Here is a 27,116-nt window from a genome sequence, read left to right on the forward strand (position 1 = left end):
AGGGCAGACTATAAACGGTCCAAGAAAACGCGACACACACTTCTGCGTCGTGCTCGCAGCAACGTCACACACGCCACTGGTGTTCCTATAAATAACTCTGTGCCATACATAATGGGGAAACCGGATAACAAGCAGCCTAAACTTACCTTCGAGGCGCGGAAAACGCCTCGGGGCCAAAGTGGGGCAACGGAGGAAGACCCGGAAACAGAACCTCAAGAAGGGAGCGTTATGGAAAATATACTGAAAGCCATACAAGCAAACTTGCAGGACATTAATGGCAAACTAGACCATTTAACTGGCAGAGTCGACAACATGGCGGCGAAACTCGACAAACCGGGTGAAAGACTAGACACGGCGGAAACCAGAATCTCGACTGTAGAAGATGAATCGCGCACCACAACAACCAAATGTGCGGGCATGGAGAAGGTCCTCGAAGTGATTAAAGCCAAGTCAGAGGAGTTGGAAGCCAGATCGAGGCGAAATAACATACGAATAGCGGGACTGTCGGAATCAACCAATACAGGCCAAATGGAGCCCTATGTGGAACAACTATGCAAGGACTTGTTTGGCGCTGATAACCTATCGTCTATCATCATTATTGAACGTGCACACAGATCCTTAGCTCTGCAGCCAAAACCAGGAGCTCCGCCCAGACCTATAGTAGCAAGAGTCCTAAACTACCGGGATAGAGATGCTGTGTTGAGGATGGCGCAGGAAAAAGGTGAAATCCAGCACCAGGGTAACAAACTAGAATTCTACCCGGACCCGTGCAACAAGCGCGTAAAGAATTCAATGACGTCAAAGCCAAACTTCGTGACCTTCAGATCCCCTACGCAATGCTGTATCCTGCGCGACTAAAAATTACGTGGGATGACAAACCGGTATTCCGGTCAACGCCCAAGGCTGCAATGGACTTCATCAAGGCAACGGTAACCAAAGGTAAAAGGTCAAATCGTAGAGACAGACACACAGACTCCGACTAAAGGTAAGACTCTCTGATGTAAAGTATGCGGACCTTAACCGACTGATATCACAAAGAGGGGAGAGGGGTTGGCCTAACGGCTAAGGCGCTCGACCTCGGACCTGGGGATCTGGGTTCGAGTCTCGGTAACGACGCCAAAAACCTCCTGTTATTCTGGGCAAATCACTTAATCTCCCCGTGCCTAAAATGAAAGTGTGTCCTCATGTAACGTAACTGGTGCTATGTAAAGCGCTCTGATACCTGATTCGGTTCGGGTCTAGTTCGCGCTATATAAAACTCTGCAAAAAAAACTCCCCGGAGGGGAATGTCATGGTGCCCAGGAACTGCCAATATGGCCTTGTGAAACTTACTGGTAACGTGGGAGGTGAACATTGAAGCACGATGCTGTGCAGATGACCTGCTACGGATTGACATTGTCTGTCTACTTGGGAGGATGCCCGGTTAGTCCTACTTGACAGGAGGGGCCATAGTGCAAGGATATATAGACGTCTCATGCAGCCCTGATTATCACCTATGCAAACTATTTTAGAGGGTTAAATGTCTCTTGTCATTGAGATTATGACTTTACTGGACAACATAAGCGTTGGAAGCGTCTCACTATGTTAATGTTAATATATGACCCGCTGTGGTCTGTTTACAACTTATAGATCTGCCCACATCCTTTAGTTAGGATGGTGTAGTGCACCCTCGGCGGACGTCTACAAGGGCGGTCCCCGAACAGTTATGTTGATAATTGATGTTCTAAGGGTAAAATGGCTTCGGCAGAATTGGGTTGCTGGAGTGGGTGGGACGTGGGTTAGTTGGGGTTTGTTGTTTTTTGAACAGCCTGGACGATTGAGATGCACTGCTGAACGCCGCTTTGGGATGTATGTTCACTGGTTGGAATCAAATGTCATAATTAGGCTGTCCGGAATTCAGTTTAAAATGACTGTACCCGAGAAAACACTACCGAATGAAAATCAGCTGACCTGGTTTAAACCGAGTGTCACTGATTTTCATAGTTGTTGCGCCTTTTGGCCACTTGGTGGAGCCAAAGCATTCCATTGGCCTGCCTGTGGTGGCCTGGCGCAGAGGTGTCAGGGGAAAACACTGCGTCTGCAGATGGGGAGCCGAGGTGTGAATGGCCCAAGGGTCAGATCAACACCAGGCCCCCTGCCTGGCTCAAGTGGGAGGGAGAGGAGCTGTTGTGGTCTGCAGTCTGTCTTACTGCAGCCGCAACTGAGCACTTCACAGCCCTTTAAAAAGACCATTACTTAACGAGTAGATAGATTGTTTTTTTGCTAAAGCTAATAAAATGTGCAAGGAATGATGACGTGCCCAGCCGGGTCATTGTTGAAGGACTTTTCATTTGCAGAAGACACTGCTATCCAGCCCGTCAGTCGAAGTACAGTCATACCCGGCCGAACCCATAAACAGAAGAAATCATGACTTGCAAACATAAAATGGTGAGCAGAACCACGTCGAAAACTTAGCAAAAGCGATGAGTAAATGGCTGATGTTAAATCCTCCACTGTTCATTCAAAAGGACAGTAGGAAGCACCACAAATCAGGATTAGCGCACCGCAAAACTAAGCTACTTCTAATTGGGCACCAACTTCGGTCTGTGGGTATAGCCTTTAAAAAAAAATGCTCGCCACTTAATTACATTAATTCCACCATGAGGCTTCAGGTGTTTAAAGAACTTGTTAGTTTCCCGAATTGTGTACATTTATAAAAATGTGTTGCTCTTTAAGCTACCTCAAAACCCCACGAGGTGAAAGACAGGCTTTATTTTTTCCGGCAACATCTCAGTGCAGGACTCTCTGAGGAGGCACGCGGCAATCGGTTATTCCTGCAGTGGCTCGAGCTCGAGATACTCCAATTAAAAGAAGTAAGTGAGAGAGCGGTGCTGCAATGCAGCCACTGACTGTGTGGATGTGATTAACTAATTCCATGAGACAGCACGCGATCGGCAGCTGCCACAGTCAGTGGGTGCCGGTTGTGTACAAAACTCACTGTAACTCAGAAGTTTTGTAGTGTCCTGGCATGGCTGCATGTTCCACTGTTGCTAATTTATTTAGCATTTATTTTACCAAGTTTGAAACTGTGCTTTTGTCTGCCTATTTGGGATGAAAGGTGAAGTGTGCCTCTTTCAATTACAAACGTAGGAGTGAAAAAAGAAATGCATTGATGGTATGGCAATGATGTTGAAAACCTTCACTATGTAAATAAGCTTAATTTTACTCTCCTCCACGACTGAAAATGTGCCACTGTGTATTTACACACAGTAGCGCAGCTAGAGCCAAATTTCGGGGGTGGGGTGGCAGGCGGGGGTTCCAGGCTTTGAGGGGGCTAAGAATTTATTTTGGTGGGGGGTGAGGGGGGGGAACGGCTGATTCTTCCAGAAATAGGCAGAGTGGAGCTGCAGGGGCTCTAAGAAGGGGTGAGAAATAACAATGCCTCATTAAGAAGCAAATGGTCTTTTAAAGACCTGTGAAGTTCTGTGTGTGTGCCAGGGATGCTGTCTCACCCTGGCTGCCACACACAACTGTAAGACTTTCCCTAATCACTAGGTTTCCCATGCCCAGGGGGAGGCTCTGTGAGAAGACCTGTACCTTCTGGCCCATCCCCGAGCACCCTTCCTGTGTTCCACGCCCCTGCAGTTCTGCTTCGCAGACGCAGAACCGATCAGGCTGCACTCAAGTGCCTGGGTTGCCTGTCACAGGCCTAGAATTGCCAGCAGCTGCACTGGAAGCCTCCTGGCTAAAAAATATAATAACTGGAGAAGCAGAGACTCTGGGTTGAGTCAGAGGGTGTGTGTCTGCCGAGGTGAGCCAATTGATGCCTGCACAATGCTCACCCGTCATCCTGCTACTGCCTCCTGCAACCCCCACAGGGCTATGAAAGTTTTTATTTTATTTTAACCCCCTCGACGCTCATGACGAGCTCAGCTCGTCATGAGTTATGACTCTCGTACGCTCATGACGAGCTGAGCTCGTCATGTAAAGCGGGTTTTTTAAAAGTGACGCGCACAGCGGGAAAACCGCTAGCGCGCATGCGGTTAATGCATGCAGCATGCTTTTCAAAAGAATCCGCTTTCTGTGATCTGGTGACCTTGGATTCATCTCTCAGAATCTGGGAAAGAGCTCAGTGCAAGGGCAACTTCCACCGGCTCAAAGGAGAGGAGTATGAAACTCCGACTGCCCACTGTCTCTCTTTAAATGTAGAGCAGAAACCAAACATATAAAGGATTACTTGTCACACCTGAACCATTACTGCTCACCATTCCCGGGCAACCTCAATGTGCAGAAGCATTTAGTTTAGCCTAGCATGGGTGTACTAGTTTAGCATGCACAGTGGAACCTGTGGGGCACATAAAGACGGGGACCCTCAGCAAAGATGGAGCACGTCTTGACTCACATTTGGGGGCCCACTGACACTACTTATCACTGTACTCAGAAGATGCAGGGAGCTCGCCAGCTTCCAGGGAACAGTACAGTAATTCACAGAAGAGCACCCCCGTGTTCCATTCCTTAACTGAGATGTCATCTCTAATTCAACTGAGCTGTCTAGCGCATGTCTGGCTATATTTACTTGCTGCAGTAGCCATGTCAAGTGCCTCACATTTGTATTTCCCCTTCCATTTCTGCTTTTGGCCATCTCTCTCTCTCCTCCAATCTCACTGATACCCCTTCTTTTTTTTTTATCTCTTTCCCTCTCTCCTCCTTTTGTTTACCTCCTCCCCTCTCTCCCTTCTCCCTACTCCCATTGTCTCCCTCCTTCTCTGGCTCTCCTCCTTCAGTTTATTTCTCTTCTTCCTTCTCTTTTTCCTTCTCATCCCTTTACCCCCTCGATGATACAATGCAATGAAACACTCTCTGAGCAGGAGAGGGGTAGCGACTCTGGAACACAGACTGTAACTTCCAACTTGCTGAGTGACCAATTAACGCTTTCATTTAAAACAAGCATTTGTAATGCAATAGGTCTCACATTTGCGTGAGTTTGAGCTATTGACATTGCAACTAACAATGCCTTGTATTTTTGTTTTCGTTTTTAAAACCTAAATAAAAGGCTTTGTCATTTACAACATGAACAGCTTAAACTTGCATAAATGCGAGACCTAGTGTATTGCAAATGCTTGTTAAATCTGAGCTGCGGACTCAAAGGACAATGGAAAGTATTTCATGACTGTATTAAGCTTCTGAAATGTAGAGCACTATACAATTTCTGAAGAAAAATGGAAAAAGCAATAAAAGCAAAGTGTTCCATAAACACCGGTAAAACACTATTTCAGTTATTTTTTATGGCGCGAAAATGAGTAACCACTGACAAGCACAGTTTTTTTGAGGTATTGAAATCACTGGAAAACACTGAAAAAACACCACCAGAATTTCCCAAGAATAGAAACTGAAAACAGGAAAGCCTAGTCATAATGTTATACTATGATGTGCTAAGATTAGGAGGGTCAAAATGTGCTAAATTGTGTATAAAGATAGTAGAGCAGACATCATGAACAGAGATAATCTGAATCTATTAACGTGGAATGTGAGAGGCCTAACCAACCCTAAAAAAGTTCGACAAATATTTGCCTGTCTCGACAGACACCATATTGATATAGCGCTACTACAGGAAACCCACCTAGACCCTAAAATGCGCAGAACTATTGGAACACGCTGGGCGGAGTCGTGCTCCTCGGCGGCCTACTCCTCATACTCTAGGGGGGTCATGACATTGGTTAAGAAAGGCACTGATTACAGGATTGAACGCACAATTGTAGATAAAAATGGTAGATATGTAATTGTTTCGGGGAGGCTGAGAGGAAAAAGGATAACGATAGTGAATGTATATGGGCCGAATATTGACGCCCCGGAGTTTTTCCAAGAACTCTGGGATCATTTGCTGGAGTTCAGTGGTACGACTCTAGTTTGGGGGGGGTGATTTCAATGTAACATTGCGTAACACTGAAGATCGATCCGCAACATCCACGGAACCTCACAAGAAAGCCAGGGAGAAATTGTGGGACATTATGGAAGAAATGACACTCAGACATTTGGAGGGTGAAACATCCAACTACACCGGGAGCAACACACGTTAACATGGCACACGGCAGTTGGTCGAGTATAGATTTTTGGCTGGGGACAGATACAGCAGTATTATGGGCTACAAAGATTATAACGCTCCCGACGCACACTGTCTGACCACAATCCCGTGGCGCTCACACTACAAGTGCCTCACCACGCACCCCCTCCATTCAGCTGGCGCTTTAACGCACAAGCCCTATTAGACCCCATATATGTCACTACTGTGACAGAAGCCATTAAGGAGTACTTCCACTTTAAACATAGGCACGGTTGAGGACCCCTGTATCATTCGGGAGGCATTTAAGGCGACACTTCGGGGGGTATGCATCAGTACCTCCGCAGGGATACTAAAAGACATTAGAATGCAGATCACCAGACTTGAACACAAACTGACAGGCCTGGAACTGGAATATGCACGCACAGGACGAGTGGATTTGCTGGGCGAGATTAAACTGACATTCACTGAACATCAGCAATATGCGGATGATGAACTGAAATGTCGCCAAACGTCCGCAAGCTAGATAGTTTGGGGAGGGGGGACGACCCGGAAGAGTATTAGCGAGGAAAATATGTGCGGGGAGAGGGGTACAGACAATTACACAAATTCGTGACAAAGACGGTGAATGGCACACACAACCTGAGGGAATACTTGGTAGTTTTGTTCGTAACTACGCAGAACTATACACTTCTCAGAAGCCGGCTCCATCGCAGGAAAAACACTTAGTTATCTACAGGACATAGCAATAGCATGGCTGTCAGATCACCAACGAGAATACTTGGCGCAACCCATAACAGTAGAGGAGGTGACCTCAATAATACTTGCGCTCCCCAATGGGAAAGCACTAGGACCTGACGGGTACACATGTGAATTTTATAAAAAATTTGTAGACCTGCTAGCCCCCCATATGGTTAAAATGTATGGCGTTGCCTTTGATCCGGCGACATTACCCCCGTCATTACGGGAGGCGATGATCATCACCCTCCTAAAACCAGGTAAACAACCGGAGCTCTGATATTCATATCGTCCGCTATCCCTTTTAAATGTAGACTCAAAGATCCTGGCCAAATTATTGGCTGAGCGTTTACAACCCCTGATGACGAATCTGGTACTACCAGATCAGGCAGGATTCATCCCTACGAGAGCCACGTCACACAATACAAGAACGTTATTTGCACTGTCTCACTATTTAACTCCTCAGACTAAAGCGGTAGCGGTGATGCTTGACGCGGCCAAAGCCTTTGACTCCATCGAGTGGTCCTATATACGCACGATATTGCAGAGGATGGGGTTTCCGGTGAGGTTCATAACCTGGGAGATACTGCTATATACGAACACATAGGCGAGGGTAAGGGTCAATGGGTATATTTCGGAACCATTCAGTATAGCTAGAGGATCGAGACAAGGGTGTCCACTGTCACCATTGATATTTGCCCTGGCCTTGGAACCGCTTGCATGCATAATTAGGCAGACACATAACCATTCGGCGCTGCACTTCCCTGGGACGTTTTACACATTTCGTTGTATGCTGACGATATGCTCCTGTATGTGCGAGACCCTGAATAGAATCTTAGCCCGTTATTGCGGGAATATGTGAGGTTTGGTCGCCACCGCTGGTTACAAATAAACTGGGAGAAGTCACTAATCATTCCACTTACCGACTCCACCGAACCACATGTCCCTGACTTTCCCTTGGACTGGCAAACTGACCCTACGAGATACCTGGGAATCTGGTTCAGTCGGAATCCTGAGGAGGTGATAAGGACCAACTATGGCAGGGTACTTACAGAACTTGAGGGAAAAGTGGCAAGGTGGATACAACTTCTGCTATCTTTGGCGTATAGGATTGCAATAGTCAAAATGAACGTCCTACCCAAGTTCCTCTATTTATTCAACAACATACCAATGACACCGCCCAAGGCTGTCTTTAAAAATATAACATCCCTGGTGTTGAAACTTATCTGGGCAGGCAAACGAGCGCGCATTGACCTGCGCACACTAACGTTGCCCTTCGAAAAAGGCAGTTTCTGCGTACCAGACGTCAGGCTCTACTACTTGTGCGCACAGGCCCAATATGCGGCACATTGGTATCACCCAACCCCTTACCTGACCCACACAACAGTTGAGGAGGGAGACGCATTACCGATACCGTTAACTGCGATAGTAACACATGAGAGACCACCATTACACTCGAGGGACATTAACACGATAGACACCACTGCCCGAGCATGGAAGACACTAGGGAGGATGGCTCACAAGCTACCGATATATGCCCCAGCACTACCGCTACACCACCACCCTGCTCTTTCAGTGACAAACGAACAAGTAGGCATGGAAATACTGAAACACATAGGCATTGTCACATTTGGTGATCTGTACCATGAAGGAACTTTTCGCAGAGAGGAGGACCTGTCTTATATAAGCAACCCCACACTACTCTTCCGATTTACATATTATAGACTGCAGAGGGCAATCCGAGAATTATATACAGACTATCCGGCGGAGCCACCAACTCTGCAAACGCTACAACTAATTATCACGTCCTCTAACACATCCCATCTGGTATCTAGACTATACAAGGTAGCTCAAAGCGAAATCCCATATAATTCGGATAAGGCAATGCAGCGGTGGAACGCTTCCCTACCAGAAGCACTAACAGAGAAGGAATGGTCCGCTGCCTGCACACTCCTTTAACTACTCACCCCAAATGGGAACCTATGTATCACACATCTGAAATACTTGCATCAAACGTACCACACACCACTAAGACTGCATAAATATGGATTACGCGAAGATGCCAGGTGTAAAAGGTGTGGACATAATGAAGCGGATTTTGTGCACCTAGCTTGGCATTGCCCAAGGATTCATACCTATTGGGGGGCGGTCACAGCCATGCTGGGTAAGATGGTGGGAGTTGACATAGTATGCACCATGAAAATATGCCTACTGGGTCTGTTGTCAAATGTCAAGGCGGGGAAACTGAAGTTCTGTTCAGTAGCGCTGTTAATAGCTAAGAGGCAGATATCCAGGTGCTGGGAGGGGAAAAATGTACCGAACCTCAAGGCGTGGCTCAAAGACATGACGTATTGCAGAGACAAATTGCTCACATACGAAGAAGAATTGCCCAGCAGGTCACGCCCCAAAGACTACTGGTGCTATTTGTCAAACTACTTACTGAGGAGGATGAGGCTGCTGAATAAAGGGTTGTTAATGAAAGTGGTCGACTATGATACCGCACGAATTGACCACACTCAGCACAACATGACGAATCAGACCTAACTATAACGTACTTAAAGTCATGAGGCGCACAAGTGGCGACAGAGTGCAGTATTGTCCTGGTGTTCTTAGGTTTACTGTTCCATATGTTTTCATCCAAATTGAAAAACATGAAGTCATACATAAACAACATGGACAATTGCGACTGTACCACACGGTATAAGGCCATCTCATTGTTTCAGATATGCCGCCGGACCCCCGGGTTGCCGGCTGAAGGGCTGTGTGGTAGACAATTCTGTGTACTTACTAAATGCGGCCGGCCCCAGGGTTGTAGGCCATTGGCTGTGTTCGTTTTGGCAATTATATGACAATAAAGATTTTTGTTGAACTTCAAAAAAAAAAATAATAATAAATAAAGATAAGTGTTATTTTTATAAATTGGTGTTGATCTACTTTATTGAGTCGTGTGTACCCTTTATTGACTGTGTATATTACAGATGTCTAATACTCCTCTCTGATAAGCCTAAGGCTGCTCGGCCACACTACCCCCTAAGAGAGCCCATTGGGATTGCCTGAGCAAGCTCTTGTTCTCTTATAAGGGATACCTGGACTCTATGGTATACTGTATAAAGAGCCAGCTTCCTACATTGGTGGCAGCAATGGTATACAAGACTTGACATGTGCTGTACCACTTGGTTAATAGGTGATACCACTAAGGAATTCAAAATGGTCCTTGGCTAAAAAAAAAAGATTTTGCCTTTTTAACTGATAGGGACATGTATTAAGTCCCCCAGTCCGAACTGTTTAGAATTTAAAAGTATTGCAGTTTTTTAGGCCCTTTAGAAAGCTTACTTAAGATTTTTTGTAATTCCTTAAAAGGCCCTAACTACTTTAATACCATGATTGAGGTAGCAGGACCCTCCCAGGAGCTCAACCTGGGTGCCTACAAGAACCTTAGGTTGACCCAACTTAAGGCCCTTTGCCAAGCATGGAACCTGACCCACGAAATCCTATCTACAAGGGTTGCTTACAGAAAATTATAGAAAGAATGCAGGAAAAGAAGCCCCCACTGAGACTTGGCAAGGGGATGTTGATGAGGATGATGATTCCCTCAGCAACCCCACTGTTAGCAACACAACTGGGAGTACTACAGATAGCAGCACCCCTGAAGAAATAGAGACTGAAGATGCAGATCTTCAGAAACTAGCAAAGAGGATAGCACAAGAGGCTAAACTCTTAGCTATCGAAAAGGAAACAGCTGAGATGGGCCTAGGACCCAGCTCTGGTGGCAGCATAATTTTAAATTGGGAAAAGGATGACGGTTTGAGCCTAAGATCCGCAAAGGGATTGTCCCCAAAGATGTAGAGGGTGATATCATCACCAAATGGTTTACAGCCTTTGAGAGGGCTTGTAAAATGAGGAAACTCAGCAAAAAGTGTTGGGCTCTCTTCACTGGGAGCTGTTCTCATGAAAGTGCAAGGATAGGCTCCTGACACTGGATGAGACCTAATGAAGGATGCTCTGAGGGTTTTAGACCACTGAGGAGTACAGGATCAGTGTCAGGGAAAATCGCAAAAACCCGGAGTCGGACCTGGGTATATTTGGTTGACTTCTCAGTCAAAACGCTAGGTGGGTGGTTAAAAGCTAACAAAGTACAAGACTATGATGGGCTTTATAATCCTATTATGAAAGACAATCTGTTAAGTAACTATATTCCTGAAAAATCGTATCGGTATCTAGTAGACCTTGGTCCAATTTCTCCCCAATGATTGGTAAAGAAGGCAGGCCTCTGGGTCAAGACAAGGATAACCAAGGCAACTCATGGTGTGGTTGACCACAAGACAGGGGTTACTAAATGCCCCCCAAGGGAACGACGGTGACTAGTCAAAGGATAAACACAAAGAGTCTTGTAAAGGCACCCAAAAACCTGTTCAGGATCGTGGGTCCGAGACAAAACACAGGCCAAGTGTGAGTACCAGGGTAAGAACTGGGATCCAAGAAGGATTGGTGCTTTAATTGCAAATCCAATGACCACCAAAACTGGAGACCCTTTCTGTCCCAAAAAGAACCCCTAATAGTGCACCTGCGGTTCTTAATGCAGTGGTAAGTCTCCAGATGGGAACCCATATGTGCCCTGACCATGTCATAGAGCACACTGACGCAACTCTAGTCTCTGGGGGTGGGGTAGATGTAGCTGCCCTTGCTATCTGGGCCAGTAACCTGGAGAAATACAAATAACAGCCACATAGCAATGGGGTTAGAGTTGAAGTACTGAGGGATACAGGTGCAAGTGTCACTATGGTGACTGAGAAACTGATATCCTCCGGACAGTATATGACTGTTGAGACATTCACAGTTCTCACTGCTGACAACCAGACTAAGATCCACCCCATGGCAATGGTGGCCTTTAGAATGGGGAGGGGTTACTGGCCAAAAGAAGGTGGTATCTCCTGCAATTCCTGTAGCCTGTCTGCTAGACTGCTGACAACCAGACTAAGATCCACCCCATGGCAATGGTGGCCTTTAAAATGGGGAGGGGTTACTGGCCAAAAGAAGGTGGTATCTCCTGCAATTCCTGTAGCCTGTCTGCTAGGAAATGATAGTAGTCCTCCACGTGGGCTGAGGTAGTTAAAAAAGACCCATGCAGCTGAGCTGGGTATACCTGAATGGGTGTGCATGAACAGAAGATTACAGTGTAAAGCCCAGTATGAAAAAGAGGAGTTGGAGCCTGGAATAATGGCCCAACCCTCTAAGAAAAAAAGCAAGAAGACTGGAAAACCAGCTTCAAATCAGACACAAGGTCAGGTCCCTGCTTCTCAGGGAAAAGACCTGTCAGCCCCAGAGGGAACTGAACCCCAGGAACTTGGCCCTTATCTGACAGAACTCCTAAGTTAGGGGGGACCCTCTAGGGAAAAGCTGTGCCCAGGGCAGATTACCTGTCCTACTCTTGAGAGCCTGAGACAGCAAGCATCTGACCAGGAAAAGAGAGAGGTCAGTGGCCTCCACCAAACCAATTGGGAGGAGGGACTCCTGTGTACGGAGGCCAGAGACACCAAACCTGGTGCCACTGGGAGAGAGGCAGTGCCTCAGCAGTATAAAACGTTTTTACTCTCTCTAGCACATGGCATCCCCTCAGCTGGGCATCTGGGCCTGGCCAAAACGTGGAGTAGGTTAGTCACCCACTTCTACTGACCAGAACGTGAATGAGTTTTCAAACTCCTGTGCTACCTGCTAAGCCAGAGGCAAAGCAGGTACCAACCCAAACACCCCCTTAATTCCACTTCCAGTGTTTGCTGTTCCTTTTGAAAGGGTAGGGCTTGACATTGTCTGTCCCCTTGACCCTCCAACTGCATCATGGAACAGATTCATACTGATAGTAGTGGATCATGCTACCAGGTACCCTGAAGCAACTCCCCTAAGGACTATAATTTCTCCTGCAGTGGATAGTAACTTCATTGGTATCTTTACCAGAGTAGGTTTTCCAAAGGAGTTGGTGTAACCCTGAAAAAAGGGCCATTACCAACAATGTAGTTTCTACAAGGCATACTTCTAGGGTATTCTGTGATATTGCGCTCCTTTGTAGGTATAAAATTAGGCTGAAGCTGAACCGTTCTCTAATTTTGCTTAAAGATGAGCGGACACGTCCATCAGGTTCCTGTATTGCATGCATGAGGTGTCTACTGTTGAACTGAGGTTTCTGTTATGGATCTTTATAAAATGTGTTCATGCTTTGATTCGGGAGAACATTCTAGGACGAGCTAAAAGCTGTTGAGTTGGTGTGTTAACATAATACGGCTTGTCTGACAAAGCTGTTGTGTAGGCATTGCATGAGAGCTGCTGACTGGGATGGAGCTTGAGGAGAGCTGTCACTGGGGTTCCTGAGAAGCCTTCATGAAGCCGGTGACGGAATAGAGTTTTTGCATTAAAATCCTGCTCGGAACCCTCTCATATGAGATCATGAGACTGGTCCCAGCTGCCTAAATCTTAAGCCCAGTTCAGTGAAACCAACACAAAAAATAATGTAGCTCTTCATGAAGGTGGTGCCGTAATAGAGATTTTGCATCCAAATCCTACTCTGAACCCTCTCATATCCGAAAGTTGGACCTGTAAATGGGATTACTAATTAATCGCCAGATCCCACTTTGATATAGGCCTTGGCGGTGAACTCTTCTCCGTTTGCGGAGTTTTCGTCGATCTGAGGAGCACTTGAAGTGCAGAAAACTGCACTCCGCGTAGTGTAGCAGAGTTTTTCCGCCGTTTGCGCTTGGAAACTGTAAGCTTGTGAGCTGCCGCTTGAGTAGAATTTCTACCCGAGCGGCAGGAAAACCAGCATGAACGGAAGTTCGCACAGCACTCCGCCACTTGCGGATCGCCGCAGAATTTTTTGTCACTTCGCTGACTTTCGCTACGTGAAACTACGCTCAGGCCTGCATTGAACAGCCTTAGTGAAAGGTATATTCTCTAAAATTTTGACAGAAAAGTCAGAGGTAGGAGTAAATGATTGTGGTTACCTGTAATTCTCCTTCCCCATTTTTGCTGGTAAGGATATTTGACTCAAAGATGTTACGTTTCCAGCTTGCAGACTACACGTCTTGATGGTTTGTTGATTAGTAGGATTTAAAAAAGAAACTACAATTGGCCCGACCAAAAAATACATAAATATCTTATAGGGGTGACCGAAATGTTTTGATATTGAAATGTGTAATCACTCGCTGTATTTCCAAAACGTCTATCTGGTCTAGTGTCATGAATCCAGACTGAGACTGGGAAGTGTTATCCTGATTATATGATACAGACTTGTACATGGAGGCTATGCTATCCTTTTCCATATGATGCCTCTGAACTGTACTATGTAGAAAGTCTTTGATAGTCATAAATTAAAAAAAATATGATAACCATGAAATGCTTTACATAATTTTTATTTTCATTTAGTGATGTTTGTTCTTGTGTTGGTATTTTCTGTGTCTTTACCTGAGAAATAGTGTTTCTTTTAATACTCAACTACCAGTATCTTCTGCAAATGTAAAGATAACCTTCATACCCTGTTCTCTTTCCATGACTTATAGGAGTTTGACAAGATTCCAATATTCATGAAGAAAGCGCCTACTGAAATTGACCCTAAAGAGAATCCAGATTTGGCTTGCCTTCAGTCAATCATATTTGATGAGGACCGATCCCCTGAAGGTACTGTGTAATTCCATGATATGCCAAATCTCTTCAGATGAACAACTTAAAGTGCGTTGCTTTTATTATTAGTGATTTTGGGTATGTGTTATAATTGGGAATTAGTAATAGGAAATATGGTTTGTGTTTCCCCATCTCATTTTATTAAGACAGGAACACTGATTGACTGCAGCGTTAACACTGTCTTTCCATTCTCCATTTGGGCTGTTACAGCTGCAGTAGTTGGAGAAGCTTTTTCAAGCAAATTCCGGACTAGGAACTCTGTTACCCAAGTATATAAAATAAGTGCTGATATTTCCCTGGTCCACCCTAGATGTAGAATATTTAGATCAGATGTAATTCTTATGGGAGTACCAAAAACAGTATTCTTGGCCCCTGTGTGACGCCCCCCCCCTGAAATATCATACTCTAATAACCCACCAGTTTACTATTCCAAAGACTAATTGTTGTTTTTTCCAGAGTTTGAGGTGTACATTACTGTTTGCACTTCATAGATGTCTCTTTTCATTGATCGTCAATTGGCTCATTGATCCTTTTATGTGTTTTTGTCCCTTTTACCCATCCCCATTATTGTCTGTGATGGAATTTCTGCACACATTTTCCCCAGACCTGCAGCTTGAACCAAAGCAAAAAATGATTCTTTGTCACACTGAGTGATCTTCGTTCTTTTTATTTATTAGAACAGATAAATACTGTAAAATAAACTTAATTCTTCAACGTTGAGTAGAAATTGAAATGTTGTTACACTCAAATACATAATCAACATGCTTCTTGGTGATACACTCTTGCAGTGCAGACTAGACCCTATTGGTTCAGTTCTAAGAAATAAATGTTTGGCATAGTCATTAGCCTAAACTACGCTCCGGTAATATTTATTTGTTTGTAATGCATGTGTGACATCTTAAACCATTGTAATGCCTGTAATCCAGGGCTTGCATTTTGATGAGTCATTCTGCCTTTATCCTATCTTTGAAATCCCCTTGAGCAGCGCAACAGGATTGGTGTGGCTAAAGCAGGTTACAGATACGCGAATACAAGTAAAATGCGTGTAAACTTTTTTTGCCTCCCACCTACCTAAATAAGGTGAGACCATTATGGGAGCTTCTGATCATGTCTTTCTGTCTTTTTGCTAATACCAAATCCAAGTGTTTGAATGAAGAGGTGAACTTGTTCTTTCCAAATGAATGCACTGAATATCAGGACCTACACTGTATGTGTGGGTGTGCTGTAACCATGCTACCGCCGATATTTGGATGCTATGTAAATTTGTGTGTTTTCACCTTTGACCCATCAGTCATTTGTGGCAGCAGTAATGAAGCTGCTTGCTTCTTAGTAATACCCAGCTAGCAATGTAAGTTGTGTGTGTGTGTATATCAGAATTGATAATAGTAACTCTGTACTTAAGGTTTAATTAGTTAGTCCATTTGAAAAATGTTTTACTTAATAACTTAAATCTTCTTCGACAAAACTTTAAATAACACTTTTGTCTACCTCAAACATTTTCCACATTTCATGAAGATTGGTTAGGGGGGTCATCAATTATAGGGTTGGCCCAAAATTTGTTTCCCAATCCAAATTCCCAGAGGAATATTTGCACATGTGCGCAGCAAGAACTATTCATAATCAACACATTTACATCAATTACAGTGCTTGGTTCAACCTGAAATTCTGTGTGGTTTGGAGTATATCTTTTAAAAGGTTCCTGAAATATTAAGAGAAGAAGAAATTGCTCTTTATTTATAAAATTAAGATGCTGCATCCATTCAAGAGGAGCTGCTGGCTTGGTGAGGGGGAAAGAGGGGAGCTGAGTGAAACATGCTGATACATGCCACAACCAAAATAACAATTGTGCTGATTTCGAGTTGGTGCAACAAGGGGGAGAGCTTCATGAGGGAGGCTCGCATGCCACAGCTGATCCTGTAACCTGCAGTAGTCTTGGGTATAAGCCATGAAAATAGAGATGACCGTGACTCAACCACTGCCGAGGACTGAGCAGCTGCGCACAGAGAGGCGTACTTGCAGCACTAAGCACATAAAATATTGCTTCCCTTCCGGTCTGCACAAAAGTCCTAAAAAACAGGACCTAAAATGTTAAAAAAGTGAAGAGCAAGAAGGAGGAATACAGAAGAACTGAGTAAGGGTTTCTGTGGAGGGCTGCAAAAGACAAGACACTGCTAAACAAAAACTAAGCTGCCCTTGTACCAAAGTGATGGCTGAGCAACAGGCTTGGATGTAGAGTCAAGTATATTGAATGGTGAAGTGCCTTACACTTGCCCTATAGCCCAACAGTGGAGCATCTTCCCTGTGATGGAAAGGGAGCATAACTTAGGGGATGGAGCCTCAAGCTATTGGGAAACATTCCAAAAGTTACCTTCCTTCGCAAAAGGATAAGATTGTGACAAATACGAGAGCATAACTTTCAATTCAATTTTGGAATTGCTACAATACCTCTTCCAAGACCTGGTGCCTGCTACAGTGTTGTAACTAGGATACATTTGCAGTATTGTGACAGAACTGAACAGGCGTCTGTTCTCCTATTGGTTGAACATCCAGGTCTTGCGGTCCTTCCTAAATTGCTGGAGGAATGGTGAGACTCTGAGGTGCAGGGGGAGGTTGTTCCAAGTCTTGGCTGCCAGATAGGAGAATGAGCGGCCTCTGCAGTTTGTCCGACGGATGCAACGGGTTGCAGTTAGGACGAGGGATCCGGATCTGAGTTTCCTGGTGGTCTGGTGAAAGGTGACACGTTGGTTGAGGTACGCAGGTCCTTCGTTGTGTAGTGCCTTGTATGCGTGGGTGAGTAGCTTGTACTGGCATCTCTTCATGACTTATAGCCAGTGGAGTTTCCTGAGGTGAGGGGCTATGTGCGTCCATCTGGGGAGGTTGAGGATGAACCTGGTCACTGTGTTCCGAATTGGGCTGTTATTCCTACGTAGAGGGAGTTGCCATAGTAGAGTCTCAGATTGAACGGAAGGAGATGGTAGTTTGATTGGTAGAGGAAGGCAGGTCACAATGGTGCTTTCACATGATAAATGCAGGAATAGGATTCAGGACCACAGATGTGGAATCTTGAGACATAAAGAGGAGAAAAAGCATTATCCAGTACGATGACGAAGGAACAAGTCAGTAAGCGAGCTAGAAGCCTGGATACTGATGTCTTGTGTGGGTGAAAAGCCTTTAGTTGGTAATGATCTGACAGGTGTGCTCTGATCCAAATCATGTACAATTCATCCTAGACAGCAACCAGAGCAATCTCACGTCTGTGATTTTTCCTGAACTGAATCAAGTAGTTCGTTTTCAGTAATGAAGGAAGAGGTTTGGGCATTGATTTCTGTCTCCACTTCTTAGCATTAAAGGTAGGTCTATAGTTACTTAGTGCTACAGGGTCCAATGAAGACTTCAAAACTGGAAGCACAAATGCCTTTGTTGAAATAATTTCTAGCCCTACAGATTTTATTGATCATGTAAGTTGCATCGGAATGTATACAGGAATGTTTACTATGCCAACACATTTGGTAAATACAGCTAACCAACAGCCAATCTCATTTCGATTTCAATTTTATCTCTAATTACATATATAACAAAATTAACTTTTCGAATACAACTTCCCCTAGAGCCGTTGGCGCATCAAGGTCAAGTCATCTTGTCAGCAGACATCACTCCATATCTCTTGATTGTCTGTTAGTAAAGCCTTAAGAGCAGTATAACTCTAAGAACTTGAACTGCTGCACTTGTCTCATCAGTGTATTGTCTGTCTTTATCAGATGGTTTAGTAATATTTACCAGATATTCCAGAAATTCTCTTGACCCTTCCGATAATGAGTTTTGCCATAGCTAGCAAGTTCCGCAGCGTGTGATGCCATTTAAGCATTGTGGGTGCTTCTGTCCACTTCCAATTAGATGCTGTTAGTTGCTTTGCAGCAAGCAGTAGAGGGTCAAATAAGACTTCATCTCTGCTAGTCATTGCCTCTGTTTTAGTGTCTCTCTGCCCCAGTAAATGGCATATGGCTTTTTTTGATATAGGGTATCCTTAGAGACCACTTTCATTTTTTAAAAATTTTATTTTGAACATGGCAACCCTCTATGCATTGTCACAGATTATGTCCCACACTTTCAACATTCATTTGAGGCATCCAGGTATGACTCGGAGTCTTTGCAGTGTTAGGTACAAGTTGAACATAAGTTTGCAGCATTGCTTTATATGTAGAATATCCTCTATCTCTCTACCAAGTGCATGGTCCTGGACACTTGGCAGTGCCATTACTGGTACATCTCCCCTTCCTTCAAAAACGTATGTGTATTTAATATAACCCTCCTCCTTTGAAGTGTTACACTGCATAACACATGTTATTTAGGGTGTTTCTTTGATCGACAAGTGCAGCACCCCGGGACTTAGCTGGTAGTAGTTTAATAAATCTTGTTTGATAATCCGGAATTCTTTTTGACCTTAAGCAAAAAACATAATGTTCCCTTTATGAAACATGTCCTTCATAGTATGGCAGTAGGTCTCCCTCCATGTCCAAATTGACTGCGCATCAAAAACTTGTGAATTGGTGATTGTCTACGATTGGTGTCTTGGGGGGTAGGGGATGGAGTTGGGAGACAGGGGAAAGTTTTCAAACTCAATTGGATTGCTACTGTTCCTCATGTCAATATCATTGTGCTTATGATAGTGCTGGCATATGCACGTTTAGAATGGGTTAATGGGGTAACCAAAGAAGGTCCTACGGCGTCTATAGAGCCATAGCTTTATCAATGTGGGCACATTTTTATGGCCTGGCTTGACATTACAGCTGTCATACGACAATGATATGAGCATCACTAAATGAGGGGCTTTGGCTCTGCCCATATGTTGGGTGTCAGAAGTACATGTTTTGATTGGGGAGGACTTGTGTGCTTCTCTAAAAAAGGGCTTGCTCGCCATCCAGCTTTGAGCATTTTCTTTATTTATCTGGCTGGCTGAGCTTGAACTTTCAGGGGCATACACATGGTATTGTAATGCTATTAAAGTGTCTTAGATAGTCTGTATGTTTGAGAGGGGGGGAAGATGGCGGCTGAGTGAGACGCTCGGTCGGAGCGCTCCTCACAAAGAGACCTGGGATACTGATTACGAGGTGTAATCAATGGCGTATACAGAGCCATAAGAATAAGAAGCGGAGAACACGAGATATAAGCGGAATCACAGACACGGGAGGCAGAATATAAGCGGAGCGGAGCACAAGTTGAACGAGGCGAAATAATCCCCAATGGTAAAAACGGACAAAACGCCATATTGCTAGCTTACAGCCTCACAGCCTTGCAGCCTTGCAGCCTCGCAGCCTCGCAAACTCAGCAGTTGGGGTAAATGGTCGGTTACCTTTGTGAGAAAGTGTTGGCGGCAGAGCCCGCAGGAAATGCTGTTTCTTCGGCGGGGGGACAGGGAATCGTCCCGGAATACTCCGTGAGCCTCGTCAGTGTTTGGGCTGAGGCAGGGAAAGCGAAAGCGGCACACAGAAGGGCGTGTGGAAGACTGGGCTTCCTGTTCCGAGGGATCAGTGGCAGAGACAGCATCAGCATCGGCACAGGTAACGGCTGTAGAGAGGGAGAACAGAGAGCTCAGAGAGTGGTATCAAGTGGAATTGTAGCTCAAGAAGAAGTTTGCGCAAATGAAATAAACAGTAAGGCAATAAAATCAGGTCAGACTGAGGTGACAGGAGAGTTAAATGAGACGCTGGAAAAAGTGATTTTGGAGAAAAACATAGCCATAAGTCAGAAAAAAAAGGCAGTGTTCAGCTTTAAGATTCACATGAATAAGAAGGTACAGGAGGAGGAGGATAAAATAAAAGCTTTGAGCAATGGAAAAGAAATAGAAGCTAAAACACAGATTCTCCAAGGTAAAGATGACACAAAGAAACTAGACACTTTGAAAGAGAAAAGTGAAGTGGTTGGGACCTCAACTTATTCTCTTAGGAACAGAAACTTTCTTAAACAAGAACAATACCCTAAGAATATCACCCCCAGGGAAGTTAAAAGAAGGAAGACAAAAAAATCATCTCTAGAACGCACAAAAAAGATCCTAAAACTACCCGGAGATAAAGCTGATACAAATCAAAAAATAAAAATTACTCCTTCCTTGAGAACTTTTTTTAAAGTCCAGGTACAAAAGATAAAAGAGGCTGAGGATATAAATACATTGGCACCAGCAGTGGATAAATTGAAAGGAAAAAATTCATCACAGGAGGAAGAGGGGGAAGAAAATAGCGTCTCACAAAAGGAGTCTCTCCTAAATTCACAAGGCAAAACTCCGAACCCGAAACTTTCTTTAAACTCGGTAACTAAGGCTGGAAGAGAAGAAAAAAAACTGGATACAACAATACCTCAAACAGAACAGCAAGAGCAGCAAGAAATGGCTGAAGGAGGGGTATCAACAACTAAGGTTACCTCAGTCACCACTCAAGAAGAAAGAGATTTAGAAGACACGTTGCCTGATAATAATGAGGTAGCAGGGGAACAAGTAACCGAGAAGGAAGGTCTGATGAGCCCTAAAAGTTCTAGGAGGCAAACTAATGATATACTTGAGAAAATATGGAATGAAATGAGGGACAAATTCGCCATATCTGAGGCGAAACAAGACAAAATTCAAGAAGTATGTGAAAAATTGGATTGTAAACTGAACGCACTTGGGGAGAGAGTGACAGCTATAGAAGGAGAAGTGGCTAAATTGAACAATAGAGTGGAAAGCAACAGAAAGGAAATCTACACACTGAGACAAGAGGGGAAATCCATAAATGAAAAAATGGAATCTCTGGAAAATCAAGCCAGAAAAAATAACATAAGAGTTTTGAATGTTCCAGAAAATAAAGAGGGTAGTGATATCAAGAAATTTATTGTGGAACTACTTGTGGAACATTTCCCCTGGTGTGAAGCAGAATCCTTAAATGAAGACATACAAAGAGTTCATAGAGACCCTTATGGAAGGCCTAAAGAAAGAAAAAACCCGAGAAAAATTCTTATAAATTTCAAAACGTATACCTTAAAGGAGAGAATTTTGGGCGAAGCTCTGAAAGAGGGAACCTTCAAAAAGGACTCATGGTCATTTCGAATTAGATCAGACATGTCCAAAGCGTCTCAAGACAGACAATGGGAGCTAGGAAAACTTATGCCAGAGTTACAATCTTTAGGGGCCACGGTACAAATGAAGTTCCCTCCCTCCTTAAGAATCATGTGGAGAAATAAAATGAGGAACATTAAAGATCCAGAAGAGGGAAAAAATCTGATTTGTCTAATGAAAGACACTGTCCAAATGGAAAATTCCACAATTTAAAAGAAAAAAACGCTTTTATCCGCAAATAGAATATAAATGAAAACAAATGTTAAAGATAATAGACAAAAAATAAAACACCTAAAAAAAACACATAAGACTTCCGAGTATATTTCCCAGGTCCAAGAAGAGGAGCGGAAAGGGGGTAAATGAAAGCCCCTAAGAAAAAAGAAGAAGGAGGCTTCCCCGGGGAGGGTAAGAACAAATCACTAAAACCAAAAAGCACAAAAAACAAAAGTCAAAAAAAGGGTGGGGAGCAAAATGGGGAAAAAAAACTAAAAAATAAATCCTTGATATTGGAAAAGAAATGGAAAAAGAAAAATGTAACATTAAAATCGAATGCTACCGAAACGTATCAGGAAACCTACCGGAAAAAAATGATGATCAAAGAAAATGGGGGAGACTAGTAGAACCATAAAAATATTATGTTGGAATGTTAATGGTATGAGAACAAAAAGCAGAAGAAATAAAATTTTGGAATATCTCAAAATATCTGAATGTGAAATCATCATACTTCAAGAAACACATTTACTGAAAGAAGAATGGGACCAGGAAATGAAAAACAGAGGATGGGTAGACGCATATATATGTACAAAGCAAAGTTGTAATATTAAAGGGGTAATTATCATTCTAAAAAAATCCCTAAAGGCAAATATTGAATCGTCACAAGTTGATAAGAAAGGAAGATGGGTAGTAACAAAAATAAAATTAGGAAATACTGCATATACAATAGCAGGATATTATGGCCCCAATCTTGATGATTCAGAGCCCTTACAGAATTTGTATACACAACTTTTAACAGCCGATACCCCGGTAATTCTAGGAGGAGACTTTAATCTTATTCCAGATCTTAAAAACGATAGGTCTCCCCCAGGAAAGAATGTTAACTCATCTAATTTACCGAAAATGAGAGAGTGGTTAAGCATATATAAGAGAGATCTAGACCTAATTGACGTATGGAAAGAAAAAGGAGACAAAAGTCAACCGTTTACATTTCACAATAAAAGGCTAGGACACAGGTCTAGAATAGACTTTTTTCTAGTAGACAGGAATCTACTAACAAACATATCAAATCTTATACACATTCCAGCTCATTTATCAGATCACTCAGCCATACAATTAACACTAAAAATTAAAACAATATATACACAGAAAAGATTTACAGTGGAAAGAGCTATGTTCTCCGAACAAGAAATAGTACAATCCCTTAAAGAAGAAACTGAAATCTTTTTTGAGAATAATAAAACCGGAACTTCCAAACAAATAGCCTGGGACACGTATAAGGCAGTAATTAGGGGTAAACTACTTAGTTTGGGAGCGTACAGAAATAAGAAATTCAAACAAGAATTACTGGATATAGAGAGAGGTATCAACATCTTAGACACACAAATATACACAGAAATGGATTTGACAAGGAAGGAGAATCTGCAGAAAGAGAGACAGAAACAAAAAGAATGTTTAAATGATATTCTTGACGACAGAATGAAAGCAAAATGGGAAGCAAGCAAGTTGGCTAAACATGAATTCGGAGAAGGGTGCGGGAAATGGCTTGCATGGAAATTAAAGACAGACTGTATAAGGAACAAAATAAACATCATAAGTAAACAGGATCAAACAGGACAAACTACGAAGGAGGATGAAATTAGAAAAGAGTTTGAGACTTTCTTTTCAGAGTTGTACACGGAAGATATAAATCCATCTAAAGATCAAATAGAAAAATACATACAAGACTTGCCCATATTGAAATTATCAGAGGAGGAGAAAAGGGAGCTGAATAAGGAAATTACACCTAATGAGGTTAAAGAGATAATAAAATCGTTGAAAAAAGGGAAAGCAGCGGGACCTGATACACTGCCAAATGAATTATATCAGATGTTAACAGACACACTAGCTCCACAATTAACAGAATTAACAAATTTAATATTAACACAGAAGGAAACATTGCCAGATACATGGAACGATGCAATAATAACAATACTACTAAAGCCAGGAAAAGACCCTAAAAAATGCGAATCATATCGACCGATATCTCTGCTCAATGCAGATTATAAAATTTTCACTAAAATCATGTCAACAAGATTAGGAAAGATCATACCTCAACTCATACATACAGATCAGAAAGGGTTTACAAAGGGAAGACAACTACATGAATTGTCACATGAACTTATAAGCACCATAGATTTAGCCATATCGAATAACAATCCTCTAACAATACTAATGGTCGATGCTGCTAAAGCATTCGATAGAGTGAACTGGGCTTTCCTAAATAGTATAATGGCTAATAACAATTTGGGGGAACCCTTTCTTCATGTGATAGGTGAGATATATAAAAACCCTAGATCCAGAATTTTGGTAAATGGAAATCTTACAAATAACATAAAAATTGCTAGAGGTACGAGACAGGGGTGTCCCCTTTCCCCCTTACTTTTTAACTTGTATATAGAACCCCTAGCTACTAAAATTAGAAACTGTAATGATATAATCCCCTTTAAATATCAGGGTTGGGAGAAAAAATTAGCATTATACGCAGACGATCTCATGCTATTTACAGAGGAATATGAGAAATCTAAACCAGCTATAGAAAATATCATGTCTGATTTTGGACAAGTTTCTGGTTATTTGGTAAACCATACTAAAACAGAAGTAATGACATGGAATACCAATTTTCAAAGCCCCTACATAAAAAAAGAGATAAGATACTTGGGCATTTTGATAAATCAAAACATAGACAAAATAGCACAAAACAATCTAAACAGAGTAGCCCGAGACGTAAGGAAACTACTTAAAGTATGGTCTAGTCTGCCCTTAAGTTTTATAGGGAAGTCAAACATTATAAAAATGAACATCCTCCCAAAATTTACCTTTTTGTTTAATAACATTCCACTGCAATTCAAAAAAACTGAACTCAGAAAATTACAGGGAGAACTATCAAGTTTCATATGGGCATCTAAGGGAACCAGAATATCATGGAGGAAGCTAAGGAGAAAAAAAGAGAAAGGAGGTATTGCAAGTCCGGATCTAATGGAATATTGCAAAGCATTCCAATTCAAAAACATAAGGAATCTTCTGGGGATACACCATTACTACCCAGAATATTTGCAAATAATTACAGAAGCAGAGGATCATTATTTGTACAAATTCGGACATCAAAAATACTTTAAAAAAGTTAAACTAAAGGTCCTTAAAGAAGCATTAAAACTCTGGTTACAAATTAGACAGACTTTAAAAATTCCCTACTATAGTGCACTGGCACCAATATGGAATTCTCCAGGAACCCCGATCTGTCTGAAAGACGTAATGGCAAATCCACTAAGACAAAACAACATCAACTATTGGGGTCAACTACTAAATGGCTCAACATTGATCTCCTGGGAAGAAATAAATAAAATTACTAATGGGACAATATCCAAATTTAAATATTATCAGTTGAACAGTTGGGTAAGAACAATACCATCACAGGATAAAGACAGCAAAAATCTGGAAAAAGAAATGACAAAAACCTTACCCATAAAAAAGGAGGTAGCAAAATGGTATTGGACATTTTTAACAGAAGAAGAAGAAAGCTACCAAATAGCAATACAAACGTGGGGAAAAGATTTGGAAACGGATGATTTAGAGAACCTATGGGAAGAGTCAGTAGAGAAATGCTGGTCAACACTAAAATCTGTAAGACTGAAAAGAAATCATTTGTACACCCTGCATAGAGCTTATTGGACCCCGAAAAGACTCTCAAAATTTAAAAACGCAGGAATTAAGAAATGCCCGAAGTGCGGGGAGGAAAGGGCAGATGACATCCACATGTTCTGGAGATGCCCAACAATAAGAACATTCTGGGAAGCAGTTGGTAAGACGCTAAACCTGATATTCAGAAAACATCTAGAAGTAAGTGAATTTCTTATTCTTTTTGGGATTGGTAACACAACAGATCAAATAGGGCTGACAATAATGGAAAGAAAGCTACTTTTTGTATTAATGGTAATAGCAAGAAGAGAAATATGCATTAAGTGGATTGTTCCAACAGCCCCCTCACATGAGGAATGGATGAATTCTGTTATCAAAACAAATAAACTGGATAGAAGGGGTCATAGGAGTAAAAGGTTTAATTATTGGGAAATTATAGAAAAACACGTAAACCCATAAAAAAAAGATATAACACTCTGTCCTATGATTAAGCGAATACACAGTCTGGATTATGAGTATGATACTCATAAGAGTAGCCAAGGTGGCTAAGCTCCCTCTTCCCTCGCCTACAGACTTGTGGATATGTAATGGCAAAGGGGTCTCCTCTGAGAAAACAAGGAGAAGGAACATCATATGGCAAGTGAGAAACGGGCGGTGACGGTACGGAAAATATTTCCAGAGGTAGAAACCAAATTTTCCATATACATAGAAATTTCGCAATATGAGGATTAACAAAAAAAAAAAAAAAAAAATAATAAAGTGTCTTAGATAACTAGATAATCTATGGTGTTTTTCTCTGGTAACAGCACAGATGGGAGGAGGACAGTCACCAATACAGGTCTTGCTTAAAAGTGCAACTGTCATCTTACCATTAAACTTACACCAATACTATTTTACAGTTCTTTGCTTCCAAATAAATAAATATCCATGCTATGTACTTGTAATGCTTCACATTACCATACACCGTTCATTTAAAGCCAGACCCATCGACCTTGTCAATGCTTGTTTATCTGTTTCTCTCATTGTCCACACATGTAGTAACCTTAACTAGGTGGCTTGGTGGTATCTCAAAGGTTCAGAATTGCTGCTTACTTCCTAGAAGTAGGGGCTATCATGTTCCTAGACTCTCTCTAGTCTCTCCCTAAATAAGTCTTCAATTGGTTCACTCCTCCCTAAGGATTGGTCATCTGGGCCCCTCCAAGTCATAGGAACATAGGCTAATTGTAGGTCTGTTTCGTCCAAACCTAATACCAAGGTGAATCTCTTAGATATGTGATGAGTTGTTATCACTAAGGGACATTCTCTTGTTGTCTGTCACAGACATTTCCTTGCTTTCCACAGCTTCCCATTAAAGAAACCTGTTCAAAGTGTCTGTACCTCACAGCAAGCCAGGTAGCCACCCCTGTTCACTCTAATGACAACGAGGAATCGCTGTAAGAATCTTGGAAACTAAGGAAAGTATCACAAAATTCCAAGGGAGGGTATCATGTTAATTTAGAATGTTGAGCGTGTGACTAGACTTGCGCTCCTCTTACTGTATTGTTTGATACATATTAGTTCTGTTGAGAGTGTTTGTATTTGAAATGGTACGTTGCTACTACTTGGCCGAGTGGCGGCAGTTCAGCACTGAGGGTACAATAAACGTACCTCTTATTCACTATTTCGTGTGAGATTCTTCACAACAAAGTTGGGGACGAG

General features: G+C 42.6%; 1 protein-coding gene across 1 annotated transcript in view; it reads left to right on the forward strand.

The window, feature by feature from the left end:
* TTC4 (tetratricopeptide repeat domain 4) overlaps positions 1 to 27,116 on the forward strand; it is a 160,306-nt gene that overhangs the window by 14,578 nt on the left and 118,612 nt on the right. The window contains exon 2 of the mRNA XM_078670273.1: positions 14,323 to 14,440. Within this exon, the coding sequence (XP_078526399.1) occupies positions 14,323 to 14,440 (118 nt within the window). The remainder of the gene's footprint in view (positions 1 to 14,322; positions 14,441 to 27,116) is intronic.

Source organism: Lissotriton helveticus, chromosome 1_2 (assembly GCF_964261635.1).
Source record: "Lissotriton helveticus chromosome 1_2, aLisHel1.1, whole genome shotgun sequence".
In the NCBI taxonomy this organism is placed as follows: Eukaryota; Metazoa; Chordata; class Amphibia; order Caudata; family Salamandridae; genus Lissotriton; species Lissotriton helveticus.